General features: G+C 39.4%; 1 protein-coding gene and 1 long non-coding RNA gene across 14 annotated transcripts in view; one reads left to right on the plus strand and one right to left on the minus strand.

Moving 5' to 3' along the window:
- BICD1 (BICD cargo adaptor 1) overlaps positions 1–5,007 on the plus strand; it is a 267,972-nt gene extending 262,965 nt beyond the window's left edge. For 5 of the 9 annotated variants that reach the window (XM_073321643.1, XM_073321729.1, XM_073321685.1 and 2 more), the window contains one exon: positions 126–5,007. In XM_073321643.1, coding sequence (XP_073177744.1) covers positions 126–216 — 91 coding nt within the window. In that variant the 3' untranslated portion in view covers positions 217–5,007. The remainder of the gene's footprint in view (positions 1–125) is intronic. The other 4 variants (XM_073321703.1, XM_073321737.1, XM_073321711.1 and 1 more) reach the window with 2 other exon arrangements.
- LOC140902114 (uncharacterized) overlaps positions 1–13,625 on the minus strand; it is a 38,059-nt gene that overhangs the window by 14,750 nt on the left and 9,684 nt on the right. For 4 of the 5 annotated variants that reach the window (XR_012156011.1, XR_012156007.1, XR_012156010.1 and 1 more), the window contains exons 5-7: positions 11,729–11,953; positions 4,399–4,534; positions 3,327–3,508 (exon numbers count right to left, since the gene is read on the minus strand). This is a non-coding gene — a long non-coding RNA (uncharacterized lncRNA). The remainder of the gene's footprint in view (positions 1–3,326; positions 3,509–4,398; positions 4,535–11,728; positions 11,954–13,625) is intronic. The other variant, XR_012156008.1, reaches the window with a different exon arrangement.

Below are 13,625 nucleotides of genomic sequence, written 5' to 3' on the forward strand. Positions count from 1 at the left end.
AATGGAGGGTGCAAATTTGCAAGCTGGGTTTCATCCCCTTTGAAAATCTGTGCCCACACCTGTTTTGTTTACGTTCATGTAAAGATTTGGCCATGTGTTTTAAACACTTTTTCTCTTCTTTTCAGTCCTGATGTAGCCTTTCCAGAAGAGCAGCCACATTCCAGCTCTCAATGTGCCCCTCTCAACTGTCTCTCCAAGCCTCCTCCTTATCCCTAATCTTCAGATGCAACATAAGAGAAAAAACAAACACATAAACTGAGTGGAGCTCACACAACAAAGGTTTAAGTTGCTCCCAAGGACCCAGTAGGCAATCCTGCCTTGTTGCTGCGTTGACAAGTCTGGATTCATATCCGTTTTGGCAACCGAGTGTTGGCTGAGAAGTAGGACACAAAGCACAGAGCCCTGCCTGTCAAAAAGACTTTTTATGGTTCCTCTAATTATATTCAAACTTTGCTGTCACACCTGAAGTTTAGTGAAATTTAACAGCGTGAGAAAATGTTCCTCCCAGCTGCGTGGCTTTACCTCTGAAATATTGAGAGACTTAAGCCAATATTTTAAAAAATTATGTTACAAAATCCTATTTTCACATCCTCCACGTTCAGCCATAGGAACTAGTTCAGATTTTCTTTTCTGTTGTTAAGGGTGTGATATTTATTTTTACTTTATTTGCACCATAATTTTGTGTTTATAAAATGTGGTCCTTGTTTTTTGGGTTTTGTTTTGTTTTGTTTCTCTTTTTGGTGAGAGTTGTATTTAATTCATTTTATTTTTAAAAAACAACCAGAAATAGCTTAAGTTAAGAATGACTGAGTTAGTCTTTAAAAAAAAATGATGATTGTTATCTTGGCCAGAGAGTATGGCCTATTTTTTTTTATTGCACAAAAACATTGAAAATGGGGTGAATTGGAATGTTAACAGTGACTTTGTATTTTGCTGCTGCACTGATATTGTTTATGCACTTGTTTTCTAATTTCTATTATACTAGCTGCTGGTTTTGTTCTAGGTCTTCACTGGAAGCTGATTATTAAACCTAAGAAGGAGATTAAAGAATGATGCTTTGACTTTCATTCAGATATTTGCTTGCATTTTAAGTATATTTTTGCATTTCAGACAAGTAGATGAATTGGTGCTTTTTCTGGGGGGGTGGGGAGGGTTCTGTTTGGCATCTGAGAAAGAAAAGCTAAAGCAACTTGAAGTAAAATGTTGTGTGTTAATTAAAAATTTCAGTTTTTTCTCCTGCTCCCAAATTGAGGGTACTAGTTTGAGGAATGACCAGTGAAAGTATAAAGAGTAAGAATGGTGAGGTTATATACATTTAGCGTGAGATATTCTATGGTGAAATACCTCATGCATGTAGGGTTAATGGCTTGGAATGAAATTGGCAGGATTTTACTGTAGTGCATTTTTTCCCTTGCCAAATATTAACAAATACAGAACCTTAGCTCATTGTCAGTTTGACAAATACTCAGGTGACCTATGGTGCACAGTGTTCCAAGTTAAAGATTCTCTCCTCTAAATGCTGAATAAAGCTGTGTTGCAGAGTAGTGGATTTTCATAGCAAAATGAAGGATAGCTGAATTTATTTTGCACAGAATCTGACAGCAAGGCAAGTAGCTAAATAAGCTGTGGTGTCTTAGCACCTTTGGGCTTCTTATCTGGTCATCAAGATGGAAAAATACAAGTACTGCCCATTCGTTGCTAATTAGCATACTCCTTGCTCTTGGTCAGTGGCCTTAACTTATTTAAAGAAGACAGGCGTTGACATGTCCATGTTTCTGTCTGTTTCTTCTCTGTGGTGTTAATATGATCCACAAGATGGAAATACAAATACAGTTTACTATTTGCAGCAATTAAAAAAAAATTGTTACAGATATAATTGGAATAATTCAATATAACTGAATCTGAGGAAATGAACACTGTCCTCCAATACTAAAAATGCTTACCAAATGTAATAACGTACAGTACATAAGTGGAGGAAAGAATCAGTGGCCAATCAGTGTGCCTAACAATCATTACCATAGTACCAGTAATGAAGGTGCTGTAAATAGAAGTATCCTAATGTAATCAACAATGTATACTATATAACCTTGTCAGAGCCATTGAGCTAATGTAATAAAACGTGTAGAATCGGAGGTGGAGAAAAACAGAAACAAATTCATGTAAAAGTCTGATCATACCAACCTAACAACTCTTTGCACTGTTTCTATATACGTTTCCAAGATGTTCACATGATCCTTCTTGTACTGCATTCACATAACTATTTAGTGCCATACTTAACCCACTCTTCTTACAGAAAAGTCAGATAAAACTTGTTTAGCATTATCATGCTGTTTGGCACTAAGATTAGCTGCTATGTAGATTTTTATTAAAGAACTGTTTTGTCTGGGCAAATGTTGCCTTTAAAAAGCACCTCAGAATACCTGATGATGTTAGATCAGTATATTATTATTCCTCAGTGGTAGCATCTGTGTCCAACAAAGATAGCTACTGCATATCAGTTAAGTGAGAAAAGAACTAGCATTGCCACACTGTATACAGTTGCTGTAAACTGTATTTAGAATATTATCTCCTGTTTTCATATCCAAACCAAACATCTGTTGAAACTATAAAGAACATTTCTTCCCCCTAATTTAAATATATGTTTTAGCTTTTTTTATATAGATATGAATCTGTGGAGAAAATACTTGTTTTGAAATATTCATTCAATAGTATATTCATTTTTAATTGTGATTTTCAAAGTAAAATTAGCAACTCTGATATACTGTACTGGTATGGCCGTTTGGATCAAGAGTTATAGAAGAGTGTTCCATGGATTAGAAATTTTGGTCATGTTTTACAGAAATAAGTGGGGTTTTTTAAATTTTTGATTCTCTTGTGATGCTTTAATTTAATTCCTAATCAATTTATAATTTTTTAAATATAATAAAGCAAGAATACGTGCTTGAAATTTAAGAGATCTAGGAAAGAACCAACTTAAATGTAAAAATGACTGTGGTTATTGCATTGTAAGAAATAAAGCTTTGTAGGCCCCAGAGCAGTCTTGCCTCTTTTGTCAGTTCACTGGGGAAAAAAAGTATCTTAAACTTCAGAAAACGTAAAGCCTTCTTGGTTAGATGATAATTAGTGATGTAAAGTTTTACCAAATGTCTGGTAGGAATTGTTTCTGAACCTCTGCCAGAAAAAAAACAAGCCCCAAGTTGTTTTTAATGTTTGCAAAATGTTGAATGTAGCCGTTTTAAAAAATCATTCCTAACGCATTGCCATCTATCTTGATTTTAAAATAAAGGGAAAAAAAGAACACATATGTTCTTAAAGGCTGGGTATACTTAGAAATACTGATGTGTATCCCCCACAGCAAAGAAGCGCCTTTCAAAAGCTTGTCCAGACTTTCAGGTTTGAAATGCAGATATTGTTCATAAAGAGGGCCTTGGAGTCTCTCTGGTTGTCAGGTAGCCTATAAATTTCATGTCTGCTTTTTCCTTTTTTCTGACCTTGGGAGAGTTGTTTCCTGGTAGAAACAAATAATCCACATCTGAACAGCCAGTTACTGGAAATTTGTGGAAGGAAAACAAAATAAACAGTGTAAATCAAATTAAAATATAAGGTGAGAAGAAAGTGAATTAATGAAAAATTGTAAAACAGGGGAGCAGGGAAGAATATATTTTCTACCAGTGTCAGAAGGTAACCTTGAAACTTTTATAGAAAGAGAAAATATTGATAATTTCCCATCTCAAATCATGTAAGGGTCTTTGCCTTTTAGATAGAGGCAGTAGGGAGATCCTTTTTAATTGATCTCTGACAGGTTGGCATCTCCATGCTTATTCAACCCAAGTAGAATGAATGTAATTATAACTATACATTAGGATTAGTAGACTGAAACTGTTTATTATTAAGATAAGGTGGAAAATTTTAATACGAAGATTATGCTTCCGTTTTTTCCTGTTTAAAAATATGGAGTAGTTTTAACCATTTGCCATACATATCTGTAAACAAAAGGAGGAGGATTTGTTAAAAGATGATAAAGACATTGCCAATGAAGGCTGCAAACCTGGAATCATATGAGTATCAGTGTTTACGTACAGCAGCTAGTTATATGGGGCCCAGTCTTGCTTACATGGGCTGCAATGCAAGCAGAACTGGGCCCATATTATGCTAGCTACTTTAGAACTTGACCTTGCATCACTGGAGGAATTTTGCCATCAACTTCAGTAGAAATGGTGAGGGTGCATAATGAGGTTATAGATTACACATGCTCTTCAGAGGTCTTTTCCCTTTCTCAAGTGATAGATGTACATCTGTTGGAGTTGCAGTTGTTTCTTTCTGTACTAAAGAAGTCTTTATTTGAAAATTGCAGGCACTGATGTTTTACATTTGAAGCATGATCATTGCTGTATTTACCTCTTTAAAAATGATAGCCATCAATTTACTTCCGTTTTTCTCCTGCTGTACATGCAGTATGTCTCAAGGAGATATACAGTATTCAGAACTTTTTTCACCGTTGATGAATGTTGGGGTTTTTTAATTTTTAAATATTCTGTCAAAAAGAAATACACAAAAAAGCAATTAATTGCCTTTAGCCTTAAGGCACAAATGCACCTAAATATGCAATATAAAATGTGTGCATGAGATTCTTTAAATCATGTAGTCTTTTCCATGAGCATGATGATGAAGCTAGAGAATTCTTATTTCTTGTATGAACCATTACTCCCTGTGTCAGAAATGCAAGACAGCTGTTACAAAGAGTCTGTACATTACATCCTAAGAAGCATGGCTTAAATCCTCCTTGCATTTTAATCTCTTTCCTGTGGAGTTCTTGAAAATCCCCCTCTATTAAATCTAAAGTTAACAAAGTGACAAACTGACGTCAGATAAAAGGAAAATTCCCATATTCTATAAATGTAGTTAATTTGTTGTCAGACTCTGGATGATAGGGCCTTGGGTTTCAATTACTGTCTTTATATGAAGAAAGAAAAGGAGTACTTGTGGCACCTTAGAGACTAACCAATTTATTTGAGCATGAGCTTTCATGAGCTACAGCTCACTGCATCCGGTGAAGTGAGCTGTAGCTCACGAAAGCTCATGCTCAAATAAATTGGTTAGTCTCTAAGGTGCCACAAGTACTCCTTTTCTTTTTGCGAATACAGACTAACACGGCTGTTACTCTGAAACCTGTCTTTATATGGAGGTGTTTGTTCTGCTCATCATTATTAAGCCGTAATAGAAACAGTGGAGATTATTGTATGGTTTTTCTCATCATTAGTAAACATGGTTAAACAAATGGTTTTTTATTAAAACTTGTTTTTGATTTAAAAGGTGTGCTGGAGATTAATGAACAAAAGAGGCTGACACAAATGAACTGGTTTGCTAGCTGGTTCAGCTGTGAAGAAGAAAAATCTAGCTTTTTAAATGGTTGCTATTATTGTTATTAATTATTATTTATTTATTATTCACAGGTATGGCTTTGTGCACCATACCAGTGGGTAAATTAAGTGCATCTCATTAGTTATTGCCCTAATTTCAAGCCCTATGGTTTGACTGTTACAGGGTTAATTAACTTGATCCTTTGTTAAAAAAATGTTAAAAAAATACCAACAAAATCTGATGTTTTGTGACTTTTGTAATCTATTGAACATTTCCATTTGCATGATGATCTGTATCTAACAAACCATACCAACTGCTGTGTTCATTTCCAAACAGTTTTAACATTGGTGATGTTTGTGATAAACACAAATTTGTGTACTGTATGTTTACTGCTGTTATAACTTGGCTACTCCTATGTTGAATTGAAATTATGTTGTAATGCCTTCTTGGGTTTAAATGATGCAGTGTTTCTGGATGGTGAAGAATACAAAAGTATATGTGCTCATTGACTAAAATATTGAACATGAGAAATTTCCTCTTCTTGTTGGTACCTTTTGTTTAAAAGCAAAAAATGTTGAATAAGTCTTGGTTCCAAAAATGCATCATTTGTATTTCAAGTTAAAATAATCCCCATGTTAACCCTTCCCTGCCATGTTTCTTATACCTATAGATAATCCTAGGTGAATGCCTTGTGAGGGATTCATAAAGTATGTGCTTGTAAATGTGTAGTATGATCATGCAGTCAAATGGTTGAGAAAAACAATCCAGTGCTGAAGAAATCAATTAAAAGAATCAAATATACATATAATTATGTTGCAATTAAAATTACAGTGTAATGTATTACTGTCCCAGTAAATAAACTGGCCATTTTTTTTTTCATTTAATTCTATGCGCGCTCTCTCTCTCTCTTTTCTACCATACTGTCTCTGTAAGTAGTTTGCGGTGTGCTTTCTCTCTCTTTTCTACCATACTGTCTCTGTAAGTAGTTTGCGGTGTGCTTTCTCTCTCTTTTCTACCATACTGTCTCTGTAAGTAGTTTGCGGTGTGCTTTTTTTTTTTTTTTGGCATTACTTGACGTTACTTGGCTTGGCCTCTTCTCCCCAAGGCCCCACCCTTGCTCCGCCTCTCTCCCAAGGCTCCGCCCACCACTTGCTCCTCTCCTCCCCCCACAATCACTCACCCTTATGGCAGGAAAAAAGTAGGAAAGCATAGCCCTCCCACTGTTAAAAGTGATGAGGCCCCTCTTCCGGTGCCCCTGTTGCTGGGTGTCCAGTTTTTTGACTGGAAAGTCCGGTCAAAAAGTGGACCTGGCAGTACATTAAAAGTCCAGTTAGAGGAGAAAGCGCAATCAGCTTCCCTGCCAGGAGGGTGGGAAGAGCAGCTGCTGCTGCCTGGAGGAGCTGCAGCTCAGCTGGAGAGAGAGAAAACTGGCTCCCAAGGACCTGGCTCTGGCAGAGAGAGTTAGGTACCAGCTCCATGCTGTGCCCAGGAGGATCCTGTCCACACACCCATCCCACTGTGCTCTTGCCCCTGGACCCTGCCTCACTCCAGCGACCGATCCACCCTACCCCGCTGTTCTCTTGCCCTTGGGCTCTGCCTTGCTCGAGAACCGACTCCCTTCCCCCTCACACTGTGCTCTTGTCTCCGGCCCCTGCCTTGCTCTGGGGACTGACACCCCTGCTGTGCTTGTCCCCAGCTCCTGCCTCATTGAAGGGACCAACATAGCCCCCTGTTAGCCTAGCCCTGGGCTCCCCCACAGCTCTGCCAGTACCCCTCACTCCCAATGTGCAGCCTTCTGCCAACCCAGCCCTGGGCTCTGCCCCAGAAATTAAGGAATAATGATATACAAAGGCAAAAAATAAACCACACCATCTTCAGCGCAGTGAAAAGAGCATTAGACATGACTTTTCTATTGTTGTTACTGGAAATTGTGCATTTTATCCTCTGTGCAAATATTGAAATCTCAAGGATTTTAATTCCAATCCTGCTCTGGTATATATACAATATATTTATTTTATAATTTTACTATTATGTAGAGTTTACTACCGTGTCCAGAAGTCTTTGATTTTTGGATGCCAAAGAAATTAAACGTTACTCTTATTTATCAGCTAAAGATATTATTTAGTAATAAATGTAATTAAGATCTGGGTTTAGAAGGTACCATGCACTGAGCAGTCAAAAATTGTATGGGATAATGAAGGACCAAATTAGGCTTATTTATGGGGTAAAGTTTCATGCGTGTTTATGCCTGCATTTCCTGGAAGTGGATAGTTGGTCCATGTGATTAAGATTTCTTGTTTGTCAGAAAAGAAGTATATGGCCATATAAAGGCAAAGCATACAGTGACTTCATTCACTTTGCTTAAACCTGTGGGAGAGATGGGAGGGAGGTGGAGTGGATGGAGCGATGGGGGAGGAGGGAGAACAGCAAGCGGAAGGGCCAGGGGGCATGGGGGGGGGAGGGAAGAGGTGGGGCAGGGTGAGGTTCTGGCTCTCCTGCTTAGTGTCCCATGGAGGCCCACAAATATATTTGGCTCTGGGCCCACAAAAGTTTAGTCTGGCCCTGAATAGAAATGGTTTGCTGTTTCCTTTTACTGAAATTGAGGCAGACATTGGAGTAAGGACTAAATCCACTTATAGTGTTTCCACAAATTCGTATAATCTCTGAATTACACCAATATCTGCAGAGGATCTTCATCCTGTGAAGCTCTGTAAAATGCAAATCTCTGGCCTCAAGCAATGTGCAAGCAAAGGAAGACATGAAATCAGCAGAAAATTGGGTTAGGAATGCTATGCCTAGTGCAGCAAACCATACCTGTATATCAAAGCAAGAAACATCTTGTAAAGCAAGAAACATTCTTCCCTTGAGGAAGTCTGAGTAGGATCCGGCAGCAAAGGGGGTCAAAATCCTTCCCAAACAGCCAATCACTCCATATTCTGCTGATTGGAAGATGTTCCCCAGCGCAATGCTGATGAGCCTCATTGGCAGTCGGATGAGAAAGAAACTGTAGAAGGGATTGATTTGCCTACCAGGCTTGGCCTACATGACAGCTGAAGTAACCCTTTTCTTCCTGGCACTTTAGGGACAGGTGGAAGTAAGGTTGTATTTGTTTTGACCAGAGTGGCAGGGTCCTTTCTATAGTAAAAGGATTTGTCTGTGTCTGTGAAGATAAATGCAGCCAGCAGACTGAGAACTGTTGCTTGTCTGATATCTTTCCCACTTATCTGTCCTCTTTCTTTGCCCTGCTGGGTAAAGGTAGAGAGGTCATCACGCACCAACCCTTCTGTATTCATTACAGACAGTGCTGCTGCTGCCTTTACTTAAGGTTGCCTAAGAGTAACTTTGCATTATAATAACTTCCAAATCTATACCAGTTGGGCTGAAACGTTCCATGATGGCTGTCAGCAGATGATTTTTTATTTTAGTTTACTTTTAAGTTCCAGCTACTGTAGCTTACCTGTTTACAAGGTTAAGAGAAAAATACCCTTTTCGACTTTTTTGTTTTTTAAATCCTTACCATTTCATTGAGAAGCCCTAGTGCTTCCACGATGTGGAACAGGGACTTGAAGTTTGGCAGGCTGGGTCCATGCCTGGTGTGAGGATTGGAACTTTTTGCTTTCCCTATAAAAATCTGCCCACACATTTCTAATATTTATAAGCCTCTGGGGGACGGGGGAGGAGAGAAAAGAAACGAAAAGCCACTGTTTGCACATGCGTAGCAGAGTCTGTCTCCACTGACCCTTCCTCACAGCTTCTCTGTGCTCACCAGACTGAGCATCTTCCCAGGGCTGCACAAGGACAGCAGGATTTTCCCTGCAATCACTCATCCTGCCTCCCATTGTGACACCAGCCACCACAGCAGAGCAGAGACAACTCCACTTGGGCTCTCAATAACCCTAGGGCTGGCACCCACAGAGGTGGAGGAAACAACCTGTCTTGGAACACAGAGGAGTGTGAAGCAGGCAGAGGATAGTAAAGCTATTGAGCAGACAAAGGGAAATAGGTGGCAGGGAACAGAAATGGGCTGAGAATGATCAGAGTAGTGGAAGAGCAAGGTTGCCCTCATGGTAAGGTATCTGAATGCCACACTGAAGAACTGGATTCTATCTCTGCCTCTGTCACAGAGTTCCTGGGTGAATTCTGGGCAAGTCACATAAGCCCAGATCGTTGCACGGGGGAGGGGCACTAATTGTGTGTTCTTTATTTTCTGGACACCGGATTTGAGATACATGCAGCCAGATTTACAGAAGTGCTGAGCACTCCCAGCTGCAACGGAAGTCAAAGGGAACCATGCTTTGAACACGTAAACCAGGGGTTCTCAAACTGGGGGTCGGGACCCCTCAGGAGGTTGTGCACTATGAGTCTCCACCCCAAACCCGCTTTGCCTCCAGCATTTATAATGGTGTTAAATATATAAAAAAGTATTTTTAATTTATAAGGGGGGGTCACACTCAGAGACTTGCTATATGAAAGGGGTCACCAGCACAAAAGTTTGAGAATCGCTGATGTAAACTATGATAAAAATGTTAAGTATTCTGAAAAATCAGGCCCCAGGCCTCTCAAGTTGAGCACCCAAAATAGCAGATAGTTTTGACAATGCTGACCTTAACTTCTCTGAAGGTATCCTCATTCAACTTTTTTCATGTGTATTGTCATACATATAAAGGGAAGGGTATCCACCTTTCTGTATACAGTGCTATAAAATCCCTCCTGGCCAGAGGCAAAATCCTTTCACCTGTAAAGTGTTAAGGAGCTAAGGTAACCCCACTGGCACCTGACCCAAAATGGCCAATGAGGGGACAAGATTCTTTCAAATCTGTAGTGGGGGGAGAACAAAAAAGTTTGGTCTGTCTGTGTGATGCTTTTACTGGGAACAGATCAGGAATGCAGCCTCACAACTCCTGTTAAGTTAGTAAGTAATCTAACTAGAAATACGTTAGATTTCCTTTTGTTTAATGACTGGTAAAATAAGCTGTGCTGGATGGAATGTATATTCCTGTTTTTGTGTCTTTTTGTAATTTAAGGTTTTGCCTAGAGGGATTCTCTATGTTTTGAATCGGATTAACCTGTAAGGTATTTACCGTCCTGATTTTACAGAGGTGATTCTTTTACCTTTTCTTTAATTAAAATTCTTCTTTTAAGAACCTGATTGATTTTTCATTGTTCTTAAGATCCACGGGTTTGGGTCTGTGTTCACCTATGCAAATTGGTGAGGATTTTATCAAGCCCTCCCCAGGAAAGGGGGTGTAGGGCTTGAGGGAATATTTTGGGGGAAGACATCTCCAAGTGGGCTCTTTCCCTGTTTAAAAGCTTGGTGGTGGCAGCATACGGTTCAAGGACAAGGCAAAGTTTGTACCTTGGGGAAGTTTTTAATCTAGCTGGTAAGAATAAGCTTAGGGGGTCTTTCATGCAGGTCCCCACATCTGTACCCTAGAGTTCAGAGTGGGGAAGGAACCTTGACATGTGTTCTCCACCACCACCTCCTTGAGTCATCTCAAAGTTACTAGCCATTCCTTTTCTTGAGCAGAAGGCTGGCACTGAAAGCCCTGTTTATCTACCTAACCTGTCCATCACAGGCAGCAGCAGGAAAGCTTCCCCAAATGTGTGATGAGAGATATTGGCTAGATCACATAAAGAGACGGCTTTAAGCAATGACAAACTAATTCCATCTCCAGCCACATTCAGTCCTTAGCCTCTCTGCTGAAACATGGCCATGCATTTTGTGATGTAAACGTGCACTAAGTACTGTCACACACAGTCTGTGCCAATAATGTCAAGGTAACCCTTTTCTCTCCCTGCTTACACCCTTCAAAAACAATCCAGAATTTTAACCAGGGTTTTATAATCAATATATAATATATGTGAGGAAAGAAGTGTATATAACCACTGCCCAACCATTCTGTAAGGATAGCATTATGGAAACATACTGTTACAGGGAATATTAATAGACCAGTTTTGGCTTATTTGCAACTAAAGCATTATATCAAATCCCATGTGGAAAGCTAAGATTTCAGGAGACCATTAATAAGGATAGAAACACTAAATACAGGAAAAGTACCTCAAAGGACCTGATCTCCATATAACATAATAGTTATTGCTGGATCTGGAAGATAAAACTACCTTGATGGAAAAATGGAGAAAGGATCTAAAACCAAACATCACTTTGAAACATAAGAAAATAGCCGGAGGAAGGCCAAAACCACATTTGCTTGAGTAACCATTAACAAAAATAAAGAATGTCTGTTAATGGGAGGTGCGGTGTGTGCTCTGAGGGGAGATAAAAGCCCTCAATTCACATAAATTCCCCTGAGAAAACTTAGGGCTCTCCAACAGAAGTCAGTCCAATAAAAGATATTATCTCACCCACCTTGTCTCTCAGAACAAGCATGTGTAACAAATGTTGACACCTCAGTGATGAACTTCTAATAACCTGGCAAAAAATCTTGATGCGTTGAAGAAGTTCTCATAGTCTCTTTATGGCTATCAAAATAAATTAATAACTCATACTTCGCTAGTTATTCTTTATAAATCTCTTCATGAGTTCATCTGTACCCCAGCCAAAGTATCTAAGTCCAACAATAAGACATAGGATCTGATAATAAAATGCACAAATAATTTTCAAATTAGATTGTTACAATCATGCCATATTAAGAATGTTATTCATTTTGTAAAAGACTTTTATTGTTGAGGGGAAAACCCTTGAAGTTAGATTCTATAAAACAGGATTAAAAAGAAACCCACAAGGGAAAAAAAAACTTCAGCTCCCATGGTTGCTTTATCACAAAAGCAGACTTTAAGAATAAAGAGACATTTAAGCATATTTCAATTAATTCTTATGATTTTACCCCTGAGGGGTTAGCTGTTGCTGAGTGTTGCTTATATCCATCAGAAATGTTGTGATAAATGAAGGTGGGGGGAGAGCTCTCTTTTACGGATACTCAGCCAGCCAATTAGCTATAAAACCCCTGTTAGCAGCTGTTCTCTACTTCCTTTCCTGTAAAGGGTTAAAAGGTCCATAGATAAAAGGAAGGGAGTGGGTACCTGACCAAATTAGCCAATGGGAAGGTGAGAACATTTTAAAACTGGGAAAAAACTTCCCCTTTGTCTGTCTGTGTTGTTCTCCCGGAGAGCAGAGACAGGGCTGGAGCTATGTTGTAAAAGCTTGGGCCAGGTACGAAAATCATCAGAACATACCTAGAAACTACTCATTTGAAACCCCAGATATGTAAGTAGGTCAGGAAATGTCTAGGAAGACGCAAATAGGTTTATCTCTTTTATTTCTTTATGGCTTGTGGACTCCTCTGTGCTAACCCCAGGCGCTTTTGTTTTGCTTGTAACCTTTAAGCGGGACCTCAAGAAGCTATCTTGATGCTTAATCCTTGTAATTATTTTTTTTTAAAACCTAGCAAAAAGCCTAAATTCCAGATGTATTTTCTTTCTTTTTGTTTTTAATAAAATGTATCTTTTTTAAGAACAGGATTGGATTTTTGTGTTCCTAAGAGGTTTGTGCATATGCTGTTTAATTAGCTGGTGGCAACAGCTGATTTCCTTTGTTTTCTTTCTCAGCTCTTCCCCGGACGGAGTGAAAGGGCTTGAGGGAAGCCCACAGGAAGGAATTCCCAAGTGTGTCTTCCTGGGTTCTCAAAGGGGTTTTTGCACTTGGGTAGTGGCAGCATCTACCCATACAAGGTCAGAAAAAAGCTGTAACCTTGGGAGTTTAATACCAGCCTGGAGTGGCCAGTATTAATTTTTAGAATCCTTGCGGGTCCCCACCTTCTGCACTCAAAGTGCCAGAGTGGGGACTCAGCCTTAGCAAATGTTGACTCCTGGTGCTAAGTGTGCCACACTAGCTGATGAATTTAAAAAATGAGTCAAATTACCAGCGTAATACTGCAAGCCCTGTGTGCCCAAAACTCCCATGAAGTTCAATGGGATTCTGAATGCAGAGTGTTTGGGCTCTATATCATGTTCTCCTACTCTCACGAAGAGGCGAAAAGAATATGATTATGGGAGAAAAGATGACCATTGTGTTCCTAGAAGGTACGAAGCTCCTCCCCAAAGCAAGGCACCTCCATCTGTCCAAACAAAAAGGACTGAACAGTCTTGCTTTAGAGTTAGTCAAATACTACATGTTCAAAGGGGTCACTTTCCCCATTGACACACCTTTCTAATGCTTCAAACTCCTGCTTGCCCCAGGAGAAAAAGACCAAAGGAGCCCAGCTCTCTTACATGGCTGCCACTAGGCCACCCAACCAGCATGGTAT

The sequence above is a fragment of the Lepidochelys kempii genome, chromosome 1 (assembly GCF_965140265.1).
Source record: "Lepidochelys kempii isolate rLepKem1 chromosome 1, rLepKem1.hap2, whole genome shotgun sequence".
In the NCBI taxonomy this organism is placed as follows: domain Eukaryota; kingdom Metazoa; phylum Chordata; order Testudines; family Cheloniidae; genus Lepidochelys; species Lepidochelys kempii.